Here is a 14,423-nt window from a genome sequence, read left to right on the forward strand (position 1 = left end):
CATAACTCCACTAAACTTTGTATCTCCTTAGCACCAGTACTTTGTATTCAGCAGGCATTTCATGAATGTTTGTTGCATAAATAAATAAATCCCTGTTCCTTACTTTTAAAATTAACCAAAAGGTAGCAGTAATAGCACCATGCTTTTTATAGTTTATATTTTTAATTACTGTTAATATAGTTATTATTCAAAATTTAACAGATCCCACAAGGCTCTTGAAGTTGGAAGTATTAGTCAAGCCAGATTTTTAATTCACTAATTAAGAGACTTTAACAGAGCAGATGGATGACCTGTGAAACAGAAGCAAGAAAAATGCAGACATGAGACTCCCCAACCACACCTTGTACCTAGTCCTTGACCAGTCAAAGGCATTGTGACCAGAGTTCACTTTTCAGTCAACACCCAGGACTCAGGATCTCGTATAGGAATTTGTTTTGTTGTATAACTAATGTAGTGAGAAGCGACATAGCAGCTAATGAGCCAGTCTTGGAATCAGGATGATCCAGGCTTCATTTGGTGCTTGAAATGTGAATTCAGGGACTCACAATTACTGAATTAATTCCATGGTCTCCTGTCTTCATCATGGGTGGGGAATAAAAAGGCCTGTCTCATAATGAGATAGCTAACCCATTGTGGACTACTGTCTCTTTTTTCAATAACCACCTCCTCCTTTAAGGTCAAGTTGCAGCAGAGTAGGGAATACACATTCATCTGTTTTCTATCAAAGTAGGTCTCAGTGGCAGTCATTCTCACCCAAGGCATGTTTTTCACTTGTTACAAACACTAAAATACAGCTTGTTTCCCTGGCAGTCATGAACTCAGAATAAAAGCCAACCAAAAAAGCTTCTGAATGAAACCCTAGGGAGAAGCAGATTTAAATTAATGTAGAGGAGGAAAGGGAAGCAGGATCCCCAGGCAAGAACATATATAGGATACCCCTCATCTCTCAGCCTTTCTATCCTTATTCCCTTTTTAAAGCCCTATATCCTGAAGATAATTGCCTCAGGTCAAAAATTAAACAGATATCCTTTCCATCCTCCCCAAAGTGATTACTGCTTTTACATTAATAGTAGAAATGTTTTCACTCTTTTTGAGAAGTTAATCTTATTAACCATTAGGAAATATAGTACTTATTGATGTCTGGGGTTCTGTTCCTCATTTTGAAGTCCTTTTCTAGCAATATCCAATCCTCTGGGTAATGAACAAGATAGAAACACTTCTATAGAGCCACTGCCTAGAGCTGAAATTGTTTAGTAGTCTCAGAAACACAGAAACTCAGAGTTGGAAGAGACTTCAGCAATCATGCTGTCCAATCCATATCTGAAGAAAAATCTCATGTTCTATGACCTATCTGACAAGGGGTCCTCCATTCCAGAGAGAGAGAGAACCCATTACAATCTGAGCAGTTCATTCCATTTTGACATCACTTTAATTGTCAGAATGTTTTTTTTTCCTGAAAGAAAGCCTAAATATGCCCTTTTGTAACTTCTACTCCTTGCTTCTGGTTTGTCACCTAGGTCCATATATGGCAAGCCTAATTCTGCTTTCACAAGATAGCCCTTACATTATTAGAGCACAGTATCACATCCTCTCTGAATCTTTTCCTGTGAATCTGTGTAGATGGACTGTCCAGAAGATAGCCACAATGATTCATGACTTTGAAATCATATCATACAGGCCATGGAGAATATTCAGCCTAGAGAATATAGAAAACTGAGGGATATGTGGTGGGGGAGATGGGTTTGTGTGGGTGTGTGATGGTCATGACTGTAGAATAATCAAAGGTGGAACTCCTACCAGATCAAGAAGAGGAAGGGATTTATGGGACTCTTACTAAATGAAACCCAGAGCTCTAGAAACAAAATATCAGTCACTAGAGCCTGTGGTCTCTTGTGCTATACTTATTCATCCCTCCTGGAAGCACTTACTGTGAAGTCATTCCTTATGGCAAAGTTTTCTGGCTTGATATCACAGAGGTGAAGGCGATGGGAGAAGTCATTATCAAAATGGTTTACCATGTCCAGGAAGCTAAGGGCAATGTTGTTAATGGCTTTTGCCTGGCCTTGGTCACTCACAAGGGGGATGCCAGCAACCTCCTCCAGGGGAAAAAGGGTTCTGTGTCGAGGATGTCCAGCAGCAAGGTATTCTACTGCGTAAAAGTGACCACAGGAGCCCAGCACTTGCAGGACATGGTGGCTGAAGTCTTGTAGAAGGCTGAAGTAGATATACTCTTCCTGCTGAAGCAGTGACCACATGCTGGCCACTTGGACCTTCCGGTGAGGCCCCTTTCTCCCTGACCACAGGGGCCCTATGGTGCTGTTGGAAATTTCCAGACCCAGGGCATTCTTGACCTCTATGGCTATCATTAGGAGAAGCTCTTCCTCAGGAAAGTCCTTGCTACCTTCCACCTCCTCATCCAACAGGACAAGGGGTTGGAAGCTGGAGAAGGTCTCTTTCTTGGATTTTAGGACAACAGGCTGGCCATGCCAAGTAGCCTGAAGGACTTTCTTACCCCTCTCATAGTAGAGGCAGCGCTGGTATACTAGCTTGCCAGCCACACACAGGTCTTCACAAAGGTCTCCCATCAGCACGCTTCTTTGGTAGTCATAACACTGAAGTGAAGAAATGAAAGAGATAGTCACAATAAGGATGATCCTGGGAAACCTACTCTGCTTTGGACTTCATTGACCTATTCTCCCCCTACACATTTTTTAAAAATGTATTGATTTGCTAACCCACGTTTACTAAATATTTACTATGTACTCAGTATTATGCTAGGTGGCTAGGGGAGTTATTAAAGGGAATAAGAGATGGTCCCTATCCTCAGACAACATGTTTCTTGAGGAACTTATCATCTAACAGGGAAACTAACACATATTAGACAACAGGCAATATTGGAGAATATATAATTCATGAAATGCAATGAAGGAAGGACTTACCTTTTCATATTTATCCTGTTCTTTAATAAAGACTAAAACCATATCTATGAGAATGAAAAAGCTGGAATTCTAGGCAGGATTTTGTACTTATCTGGTTGTATAAATATGAATAAATCACTTAAAATGTCTAACCCTTTATAAAATAAGGGAAATTGCTAAGTTCCATTTAGTTCTAACATCCCAAGTAACATAAATAAAATCTTTTATGGACTAAAGACTAAGGTATCATTTGGCTTTTAGATTTTATGAATCTATAGTCCTGAGGCCTAAATTGGGTAGCATAGTATGTAGGGAGACTAGAAATTCAGACAATGAAAGTAGCAATATGAGCTGGTGTAATCATAAAGAGCAACTTTTTAAAAATGTCTCAAAGATTTGGAAGGATCTGGTTGGAAGAAAGAAGAGTGTGAGAAAGAGGATTAGGTGAGATGAAGGAAGGATCATAAGCTAGAAATTAAGCTAGAACACTGTGATTAGACTGAGTATGCTAGAGTTTAAGCATTTTTTCACAACACCAGGTACCCTTGGGGAGTCAGCAATGAAAAGAAATGATAATAATCATTCCCAAACAATTGCTGATCTAAGGGACTAACCTATTCAGTCAGTCAAAAAACATAAGCACTGACTATGTGCCAGACATTGTGGAAATAAAAAAAAGCAAAAAATAGTCCCTACCCTCAAGGAGCTTACAATCTAATGTCAAGTTGTTCATGACATAATGAGATACAATAAGATCTAGATCCAACCAGGGATTTGAAAGGGGGTAAGATAGTGAAGAAAAGAAGTGGGGAGGCACAAGGCAGGGAAATCGACCTGCAAAGTCTGAACATGATGAAAGTCTGAACCATGGTAGTAAAGGAGAGAAGAGAATGCATAGAAGATGTTACTAGGGTAAAGTCATAGAATTTAGCCAGATTAAATATAGGGAATAGAGCATTAAGAGAGAAAGTGAGGAGTCAAATATCGCAATTAGTCTGTGAGTCTAGGAAATTGGGAAAATGATGGTACCCTAGACAAATAATAGGCAGTTTGAAATGGGAGAGAACATGGAGGGAAAGACAATGAGTTCAATTTTAGGCATTCAGAGCTTAAGATATCTACAATATATACAAATCAAAATGTCCAATAGGCAGTTAGAGATATAAGACTAGAGGTCAAGAGAGAGGTTGGGCTAAGGTTTTAAGAATCCTTTGCGTATAGATGATAATTGAATTCATACTATTTATATCTCCAAATAAAATAATGTAAAAGGAGGGAAAAAAAGAAGTGCCAAAAGTGAGCCCTGGGTGAATTCAACTTGAGTATGTAGAGGAGTTTATTTTGACAAGAAGGATCACCTCTTCATGTGAGACAAGCTGAAGGAAGAGATAGTGGCAGAAAGCTTTATTTTGATGTGGAACAAGGAAAAGGAAGAAGAGAGAGTTCTCAGTGAATAGTCTCAATTTTTAAAATGAAATATGAGTTAAAGTTTTCAACTAAGAAGATGGAGGAGTGAGAGCATGAGAGATTTGAGAAGGGATGAAAAAAATTGTATTTTATACAATACCATTGAGAGTGGGAGAGTGGGGAGGAGGAGCTATAAGGCAAAGAGGAGTTGGTAATAATAGAATTGGGTTCCAGAGAGAAGAGAAGGTAGTTTAAAGAAAATATAAAAGTTAGTGTTGAGGTGAATGGGGACAAGACATTATCAGAGAAGGGAATGGTAGCAGGAGAAGGGAATTTTTACCTTGACAGTGATTGAATGACAGGAGTAAGGAGAGGAAAAGGTGGTAGTTTATTGGCTATATAGGAAGAGGAATTACCATCTATCCAGTGCTCTCCAAGTCATGGGACAATGTAGGCAACTGTTGGTTTTCTCTCACACATCAGGGAAGGAGAAAGATCTGTTTGAGTTTCTAGATTAACAACCACATAAGTCTTTGCATCTTCAGGGATCTAAGAACCCAAATTGAACTCTGTTATTCCCAAACATTTTGATTCTATTTCTCTTCTATTTTCATAACCTCCATTTTCTCAATACCTGCAATCTGTCTTCTAAATTAATTTTCTATGGAAACTGCTCTCTCCAAAGTCATCATCAACCCTTTCTATCTCTTAAATTAAGTATCCCTTCCCCTATTCTTATCCAATTTCATATAGCATCATAATAAAAGTTAGCATTTATGTAGATCCTATAATGTTCTAGGTACTCTGCTAAGCATTTTCATTTGATCCTCACAACAACCCTGGAGGGTGGGTGATATTATTATTATCCAACTTTTACAGTTGATGAAACTGAGGCATTCAGAGTAGTTTACCCAGATTCACACAGTTAAATGTCTGAAGCCACATTTGAACTCAGATCTTTCCAAATCTAGACCCAGAACTCTATCTACTGTGCTGCCTGACTCTTCTCCACCTTGCTTATTCAATTCACCAAGTCTTATCAACAGCTCTTGTATTTCTCCCATGCATCTCCTTCCAACCCATGTGATTAATAATCTAGTTTAAGAATTTACTATGTATTCCCGAGATGATGCTATCAGACTCCTAATTGGTTTCCCTGCTTCTAGTTTCTCTCTTCTATAGTCTGACACAGGTGCCAAATTGATATTCCTAAAATAGGGGTAACCATGTAATTTCACATTAGTATATTTAGTATGTTGCCTACAGGACAAATTGCAAACTCCAAAGTCTATAATCTTCCATGAGTTGATTTTTAATAGCCTTTCTAAGCTTGTTTCATATTGCTTTCTACCTCTCAATCAGTGTTCCAGTCAATCTGGACTAGTAGATCTATCCTGATTTTAGCATTCCATCTCTATATTAGGCAAAATCCCCATGCCTGAAATGCATTGCCCAGCACTTATACTTTTTCATCTCCCTTTCTTTAGAATCTTTTATTTCCTTTAAGACTCAACTTGGTTACCATCTCCCTCATGAAGCTCTTCCTGATTTCTCCAATTGCTAATGGTCTCCTCCTCAAATTACCTTGAATTGCTTATTTATATATGCTATATCTGCCCAAGAGGATTTGGGAACCCAACCTCCTTGAGAAAATAGACTAATTTTCATTTTTTCCTTTGAATATTCCCAGCAATGTCATGTACAGAGTAATTTTTTGATATTTGTTGAATTGCTGTTGGATATTAACCCTCAGTATTTGATTATTGTTTGCAAAACAACCATTCCAAGACATTCAGTTGCACACCTTTCAAAGAATTATAATCACATTTTAAAAAGAATTCCTCAGTACCAGTTCTCAAAAAAAGAGTCCAGGTTTGCAAAACTACCTCAGAGATCACAGTCCAATGACCCAGCAAAAGCCAAGAAATCCTAGAGCTGAGAGTTGTGATCTGACTCCGTTGATTGTTTTGGAGCAATATTCCTCCCTCTCCCCCTCCCCCACTAAATTCTTTAACCTTCAGCTTTAGTCTCCTCATCTATAAAATAAGGTATTTGAAAGTTACCTGCTTGACAAGAAATGGATATCAAATCAAGACACTGAAATTGTAACTGCAACATATCATATGTTAAGCAGTGCAAATTTGCTTTCCATTTTGTGCTGACCGCCCAAAACTGCCTCAAATATTTTTGATGGAGAAAAGTGTATTAGTGTGTTTTTAAAACTATCAAAACTGTATATGCCTTGAAATATAATATGGCTTTGGTAAACCTCCATTTTTCTATAATTACCCCTGGCACATCATCTCGAGGTTTGAGGATCATCAAATGTACCATCTACAGGAAACAGTACTCTCTTTGTCAATCAACCTCTCAGCTTATAATTGTTTCCATGCCTCTACTTTCAAAAAATTTACTGCTGCTGATTCAGATTGCTCTGGGATCATTCTGAGCATCTAGAAGTGCAGCTACAAGTTGATCCTCAGAGACAGAGTGACATTTGAAGAGTAAGTGAACATGACCAGTGATTAAAAGAGATGAGACAGATAGAGACACAGGAAATGGCTTAATGGTATCCATTTTCCTTGTTACTTTTTTCTCTACTTCATCTGTTATTTATTCAATGTGGTTATCTTCCTCCAGAAAATCTGATGTGAAAATGCAGTAAAAACTTGTTTTAAATGAAATATGAACCAAAAGGTCTGGCAATTATTAAAATAGGTTCCCTGTTATGTTGGAAAATACACTGCTTATACTGGTAAAAAGCTAGTCTTTATCTGAAAGGCAAAATGGAATTAAAATAGACATTAGTCACCAGACTTGGAATTGTGGTGTCCAATAGAGCCTATCCTACAAAAGCATCCTTGTGACTCCAGTCCTTGGGAGCTGGTGCCCAGCAACAAGGAAGGAAATACTTATCTGTTGTTCCATACTGAGAAGGCTGAATCAAGAAATGACACTGAGCAGAGGCAGGGTTGATTGGTTCCACACCTGCACAGAAACTCTGTTCACTAGTGCTACATTTTCACATATTGTCTGCTGGCAGGGGAGCAAGGAGGGAATTTTATGTAGATCTGACTTCCTAAGACTTTGATTATTTTCTTAGTTGCAAATATGTGTGTGTGTGTGTGTGTGTGTGTGTGTGTGTGTGTGTGTGTGTGTGTGTGTGTGTGTAATATTTTTTTCCTTAGGAAAAATAGGGCATAAGAGGCACAGTTATTCACTTGGGCTTGCAAATGACCAAAAAGAAAGCTAGTGAACTTCATCTGTACTTCTACTCTTTACAAAAGATTAATCACAGCACAGTGGATTTTATACTACTTCAGTCCCAAAGGCTCAGATTGCAGGATTTGGGATATAGTAATTCTGTTTCTTTTCCTTTTGTCATCTATCTCAGGTACTCTGCTCATTTAAAAGCCAATATGAATCAGGATATAATAATAACAAGAAGAAGAAGAAGAAGAAGAAGAAGAAGAAGAAGAAGAACTAGCATTTTTACAGCTCCTACTTAATAATGTGACAGGCACAGCACCACTAACTGCTTTTCAAATATTTTCCATTTGATAATTCACAACAACTCTGAGAAAGAGATTATATATGAGATAAACTGAGACAAATAAAGGTTAAATGCCTTGCCTAGAATCAAGTATCTTAGGTAAAATTTGAACTCAGGTTATATGAGATGTGAGTTGGTGTAATGAATAGAGTCCAGGACTTGAAGGCAAAAAGACAAGTTCAGATTTGCTCGAGTATATACACACACATGAATAAGAACTAGGAATAAGGAGACTGATTCTTATTAGATTCATCTTCTGGGCAACTTACTTAACCCTCTCTCTCTCTCTCTCAACTCCCTCATCTGTAAAATGTAGATAATAATCCTTTCAGTACTTCATAAGATGGTTGTTAGGAAAGAATTACAGCAAAACTCCATTGTAGAACAAGGATGGAGAATGTTTAGGAAATCATTTGATTTGGTGCTGCCAGTGCTACACCAGGTAGGATCAAAATTCAGTAAATCTATGAGCTTTTTAGGGTTGAATTAATTAAATGTTTGACCAAATATAGCAGGTTAATTTTTAAGTTTTGGCCCTTGGCAGAAAAAAGTTTCCCAATTCCTGATGTGGAATTTAAGCCCATTGAGGGAGGATTACTTCATTTGTGGCTTTTTTTTTATCCCTAGTACCTCATATAGTGTCTTATATCTAGTAAGTACTTAATAAATATTTGTTGAATTGAATTATTATCAATGTCCATGCCTTTGAATCAATTGGTGGTGTGGGGGTAGGGTAGAAAAGAGGTAACCTCAGTTACTAAACTGCTTTGAATGGGATCTCAGATAAGACCACCTTCCATTTACAGGGAAGAGCATCATGGTGATGTTTCAGAATTTTTGTACCTCTTAATATATAAATATAGAGAAAAACTATTTAAAAATTTTTTTAAACAATTTACAAAACACTTTTTGAATTCTACAAATTAAATTAATTTAAGGAATTTTCATCACATTAAAAGCAAATTTTATTCTTACCTAAACATTATTTAACTTAATAAATTTTAGATTAGTTTCATTGTACCCTAAAGCCCTAGATCATTTTTCTTTACACATAAAGAGGTCACATGTTTCAATCTTGAGCATGAGTCAGTTCAGTTCCTTCATCTGCATTTATTTGTCCATGAAACCAGTTTTCATCAGCTCTTTTTCTCTATTCACATGAAAACCACAGGTCCTGGGTCCTCTGGCACCTCTTTCCTGCACTATTTCCGTAAGTTCTTATCACTATTTCTGTAACCAGTCTTTCCCCTCTCCAATCCATCCCTGTTGTCTGCTCACAAGCATCAGTGTTTCACTATTGTCTCTAGGACCAAATACAAACTCAAGGCCCCTCACAAGCTGCCTCTAGTTTGCTGGGGGGGGGGGGTCTTTGGTTTTTTTTAAGTAAGCTACATATTTCTTCCCTTTGCACCCTGTATATCTTAGTTAAATTATCCTATTGTTTTTCCCCCATAACAGATATGTATTCTATCTCTTACCTCCACTTATTTGACCAGAATATTCCTTAGATTGTAAACTCCTCTATTAAATTTTAACTCCTCAGGGGAAGGAGGTTTTTTTTTTGCCTTCCCTTGAACCCCCCCGCACACACACACACACTTAAAAATGCTTGTAGACTTGCCTTGAATGCACTTCTTCCTCACTTCTACCTCTTGGAACCCCTAATTCTTTCCATTTTGTATTTCAATGTCCCATACAATGCCTAGCTGATATAAATTGCTTAATAACTGCTACAAATCAATTGAGTTAAAAACTAGGAATTTTAAAATGAATGAATGAATGAATGAGTTAATGAAAACATTAACAGGGATTTTTAACCAGGAAAGTATCCATTCAATAACTACACGGCTTTAATCCATAGCTAACTCAGCAGCTGTCCACTTATGTATGTGATGGATGATTTCCATATGGATCAAGACCCTGTTCCAATACTTATAGTTTCCCTATAGGTTGATTTCGTATTTCCTCAGCTGGCTTTAAGGGAGAAATAATTCCTGACCATCCAACTCTGGGAAACTATTGACAAGGTCAGGAAGGCCATGTTATCAGGGCCTAGTAGGGTTGTTGGAGTTTTTAAGTGGTACTGTATTGCTAGTTGGATTGACAAGGCCTGCCTTTCTTCATAACTGATGTGGCTTCTCACAGATAGCTATATTGAAATTTGTGGTATCTCATAATATTAAACTGCTACGATCCTCAATTCTTAGTCCAGGATGTCCCTGAAGTCTTAGTAAAGCTCTTAAAATTAAAGACTTCTTTAAGACTTTGGGTCTTCTCTGTTTATAACTACAGTCCTGATCAAAACTTTCATGGAAATGGAGTCATTCTCAGATTCTGTTATTGTTCTGAACATAATTAGTAAAGTGGATTTTTAACAGCCTCTACTCTGGCAAGTAGAATACAGAAAAATCGAGCATCAGTTTAGATTATGTTATCAAAAATGAATTCCTAACATACTATACTAGACCGAAAAAAAAATCCATCATGCAAAAGGAAGGTTATTTCCTAATTCTGTAGAGAATTACTTAATTAAAAACTTACTTACTTAAAAAAACAACAATTTTTAATGTATTTTTTAAAATGCCAGATGAAATGGAAGAATGAAGTATTCTCCATTATTATCTGGATTTTTTGTTATTGAAGGGACTAGAAATACAGTAGTAAAAGCCATTCTTCCTGGGTTTTTTCCTCTTTTTTTCTTCTTAAGCTTTGCTTATTACCATGGCCCAGCAATCTGCCAGGATTATAAATTATCAACCATGGCAAAACACTTGTTAGCCTGCCATTGCCTCCAGCCACAGTTGACTGAAAAAGCAGGGTCCTGGAAACCTTGAAGGAAAGGGGAGGAAAGTCTAACATATTTCCTGCTATTAGGGTGTGGACTGTTGTCCACAGGAGTGATGTTCTGTAACTTGGAAAAGCATAAGCTCTAAGAGGACCACCCTATTTTGGAATAATTCCAGCTGTTACTAAATTACAGCCTAGAATCTAAGAATAGGAAGTAAACACTTAGCCAGAATGTGTTCATTTTACAGATGAGAAAACTGAGGCTCAGAGAGATAAAGGGACTTATATCAAGTCACATTAGAGAACTTGGAGCAGAACTAGGACTAAATCATAGTATCTAGATTTATAAAAATAACAGCAAGCATTGATTAAGCACTGGCAGCTAACTGGCACAATGGCTAGGACCTGGACTCAGGAAGACTGGAGTTCTAATCTGGCCTCAGACAATTCCTAACTATATGACCCTGGGTAAGTCACTTCACCCTGTTTGCCTCAATTTCCTCATCTGTAAAATGAGCTGGAGAGGAAACTGGCAAACTACCCCAATATCTTTGTCAAGAAAACCTTCATGAAGACCAATAGCAATATCTCCACTGTGTGGAGATACAAAGACAAAATGAAATGGTCACTGCCCTCCAAGAACTAATATTCTACTGAATTTTCAGCTGAAACACCTTCATTTTACAGACAAGGAGAATAGTCCAGAGGCTCACTCAAGGTCACACAGATAATAAATTGCAGAGCCAGGACTTGAAATCAGGTCCTTGACTGTAAATTGAGTGCTTTCTATTAGTCCTCTGCTTTTTAGGTTTTGCTTAGCCCCAACATCAAAAGCATTGCCTCACTTATACAGCACTAACTCCCGTACAAGACTAAAACACCAAATAAAAAATTTCTACCCCACAGTATCATTGTGATCAAATGAGATCATGTATTTAAACCTCTTCTCAAACCAAAAGGCATTCTACTGATATCATCTATTTTTATGATCATAAACATTTCTTAATCATCTTCACAACCACTTATACTAGTCACTTTTAGGTCTACAAAACCAGTCATTTGTGATATCTCCTTTGACCCAAGCATTGTTGCTGTTCAGTCATAACTGACTTTACATACTCATTTGGGATTTTCTTGGAAAAGATCCTAGTGTGGTTTTCAATTTCCTTCACCAGCTCATTTCATAGATGAGAAAATTGAAGCAACTGGTGAAGTGACTTGCCCAGGGTCACACAGCTATTAAGAGTCTGAGGCCAGAAATTCAGGAATATGAGTCTTCCTGACCCCAGGTCCAGGACTATCCAATGTGCCTTGATACCCTCTACGTATTATTACTCCTTTTTAACAGATGAGGAAATGGAGGCTGCAAGAGATTAAGTTCCTTGGTCATGGTCACATAACCAAGGTTAGACCCTGGACTCAGAACCAAGAGCTTTCACCCCAAATCCAATGCTCTCTCCTGTGTACCATGCTGACTTTCTTTATGCCTATCCATACTAGCTAATAGATATTTGCTGAATAGAATTGAATAATGGATAGGAAGAAGCTTCCCTAGTCCATTTTCTTTACTCTCTAATTTTGCTCTTTGCCTATTAATACCCACCTACAGGCCTTTGTAATCCTACTGTCACACTCTCCTTCACAGCTCCCCCAAGAAATACCACCTGCAGCACTTGTTATAGTCAGAATACAAGGAGAGGCTTCCCACTGAGAGACATTTATCATAATTCTTTTGGGCTCAGCCAGAAAGAAGTTTCTTTTTTGGCTCAGCCAGTAGGACTGTTGCTTATGCACTGCTGTATTCAGAGGGAAAGCTAATGAGAATCTGGAGGCAAGTCCAAAAAATAACAACTGTTTTTATTACAAAGTGTAAGAGCTAAGCTAAGCAGAATTGAAAATTGCTTGGGGTGTCAAGGAACTGAGAGATTCAGTCTAGTCAGGGTCCACAGAAGCTACAACCACGTAGTTCTTCTGGGCATTTGAATGATCAGAGGGGAGGATATCACATCTTAGAGTAACTTAAAAACATTTAAAAGAAAATCTAATCTATGTGTATCTTGGCTAAAGACACACATCATATTCCCATGAGCAAACACAGCATGAAAGAGTGGAATAGGTTGTAATAAGAATAAATAATGACTTCTTTCTTTCTTTTAAGCCAACTAACTTTTGGATTAAAAATCTCTTCAGGGAAGAATAAATCTCTCTGTCATCTTTGAATCTGTGCTGAATAAATTCTGGAGAAGATAACATTGATATTTTATAATTGCCCTATTGACAGTAGGGAATATTCAGCACCTCAGCAGGTAGAAAACTGACCTTTTCAGCTCTATGTCAGACCAAACCTAAAAAAAAAAAATTCAATAGGGTTGCCATTTGAGATAAATTGATGAGCTCCTGAGTGTAATTAGTGTTCATTTCTTACATAGAACTCTAGAAAATTAATGATTATCAATTACTTGCTTTCATAAAGGATTTAGTTTCCATTAGACTTCACTTAATGTAAACTAGGTTACTATTTAATCTACACATTCAAATGATATTTTAAACTATTATTTTCAAATGCAGCTTTAGGCAGACTCAGCTTTTTATTTAATGGTATAAAGAAACCAAGTGAGGAAGAAGAGTAAGGATGAAGGGGTAAGAAAAATAAGGAAGCTGAGGAGGAAAGTGTAAATGGAACAAGAAAATAAGTGTGAATAAACTTTAGGGAAGCTCTTCAAGGCTCAGGAGCAGAGACTGTACACTGAACAAATGAATTTACATATCAAAGGGGAGAAACTATATAAACAATAATGAGCACTTCAGCAACATATGGCTTGTTCACCATGTCTAATTCAATTCGGGAATATTTGTTTAATCTGAGCATTTTCATACATAATTTGTTGCCTTCATTTTTTTCCAACTAATTGTATGTATGCATATATTCTTATGAATATTTTTATCCCAAAAAATTGTTTCCATGTTTTAGTGAGGACACAAACATAGTTGAACCCATAGGCTGAAATTTTAGTTTATTTCTTAAATGTTTATGAAAAAAAAGGAAAAAGTGGTAGTTCTTATGGTCAGTACTTTCACATTCACTTTTCTTAAGGAATATTCACTTAATAAATGCTACTTTAGGCAATTGTTGTTACTATGCTCCTCTATTTTCCTTTTAAAGGTTCTATTCTTTCATTATCATTCTGAGTAAAATGGAAAGAGTACAAAATTAATAACATTTCAGATCAGCCAAAAATGAAATCTTGCTTTATGGCAACTTTAGGTTTCTGTGTTGCCAATAGATGCCAGTTTTAACTAATGGTCTCACCTTTGCTACCATATCTTTTTAATCCATTAGGAGATACTTTAATTGTTTAGTCTAAGCACTTAAACTCTCCTTCTCATTTAATTGACAGTAACTGCAGTATAAGAACAGTAAAGGAAACAAAAAGAGTTTGGGAAGGAAGAGCTTTCCAGGGCCATTTCCTTTATTCTACTCTTGCTTTTTTGTCTTCTGTTACTAAGCAATCAGACTCATAGTCCTTGTGCTCTGAGGCTCACACAGATTCAAATCATGATAGTTAGTGTATAACACTGCATGTGTCCTGTACTTGACTGCAAGAATCATCTGAAGGTCAAATTTAATGAATTAATAGAAGAAAAATAGAGCAGCTGAAAAAGAAGACAAATGGTGGATGAAGGTTAAATAAGGTTGAATTTCTTGAAGAAAGAAAAAAGAAAAGAGAGAGAGAGAGAGAGAGAGAAAGAAAGAAAGA

General features: G+C 37.1%; 1 protein-coding gene across 3 annotated transcripts in view; it reads right to left on the bottom strand.

Annotated features, from left to right (window-relative positions):
• The window catches only part of DIPK1C (divergent protein kinase domain 1C), a 132,655-nt gene that overhangs the window by 17,360 nt on the left and 100,872 nt on the right, over positions 1 to 14,423 (bottom strand). For all 3 annotated transcript variants that reach the window (XM_074201293.1, XM_074201292.1, XM_074201291.1), the window contains exon 2: positions 1,929 to 2,612. In XM_074201293.1, coding sequence (XP_074057394.1) covers positions 1,929 to 2,585 — 657 coding nt within the window. In that variant the 5' untranslated portion in view covers positions 2,586 to 2,612. The remainder of the gene's footprint in view (positions 1 to 1,928; positions 2,613 to 14,423) is intronic.

This window comes from Macrotis lagotis, chromosome X (genome assembly GCF_037893015.1).
Source record: "Macrotis lagotis isolate mMagLag1 chromosome X, bilby.v1.9.chrom.fasta, whole genome shotgun sequence".
In the NCBI taxonomy this organism is placed as follows: domain Eukaryota; kingdom Metazoa; phylum Chordata; class Mammalia; order Peramelemorphia; family Peramelidae; genus Macrotis; species Macrotis lagotis.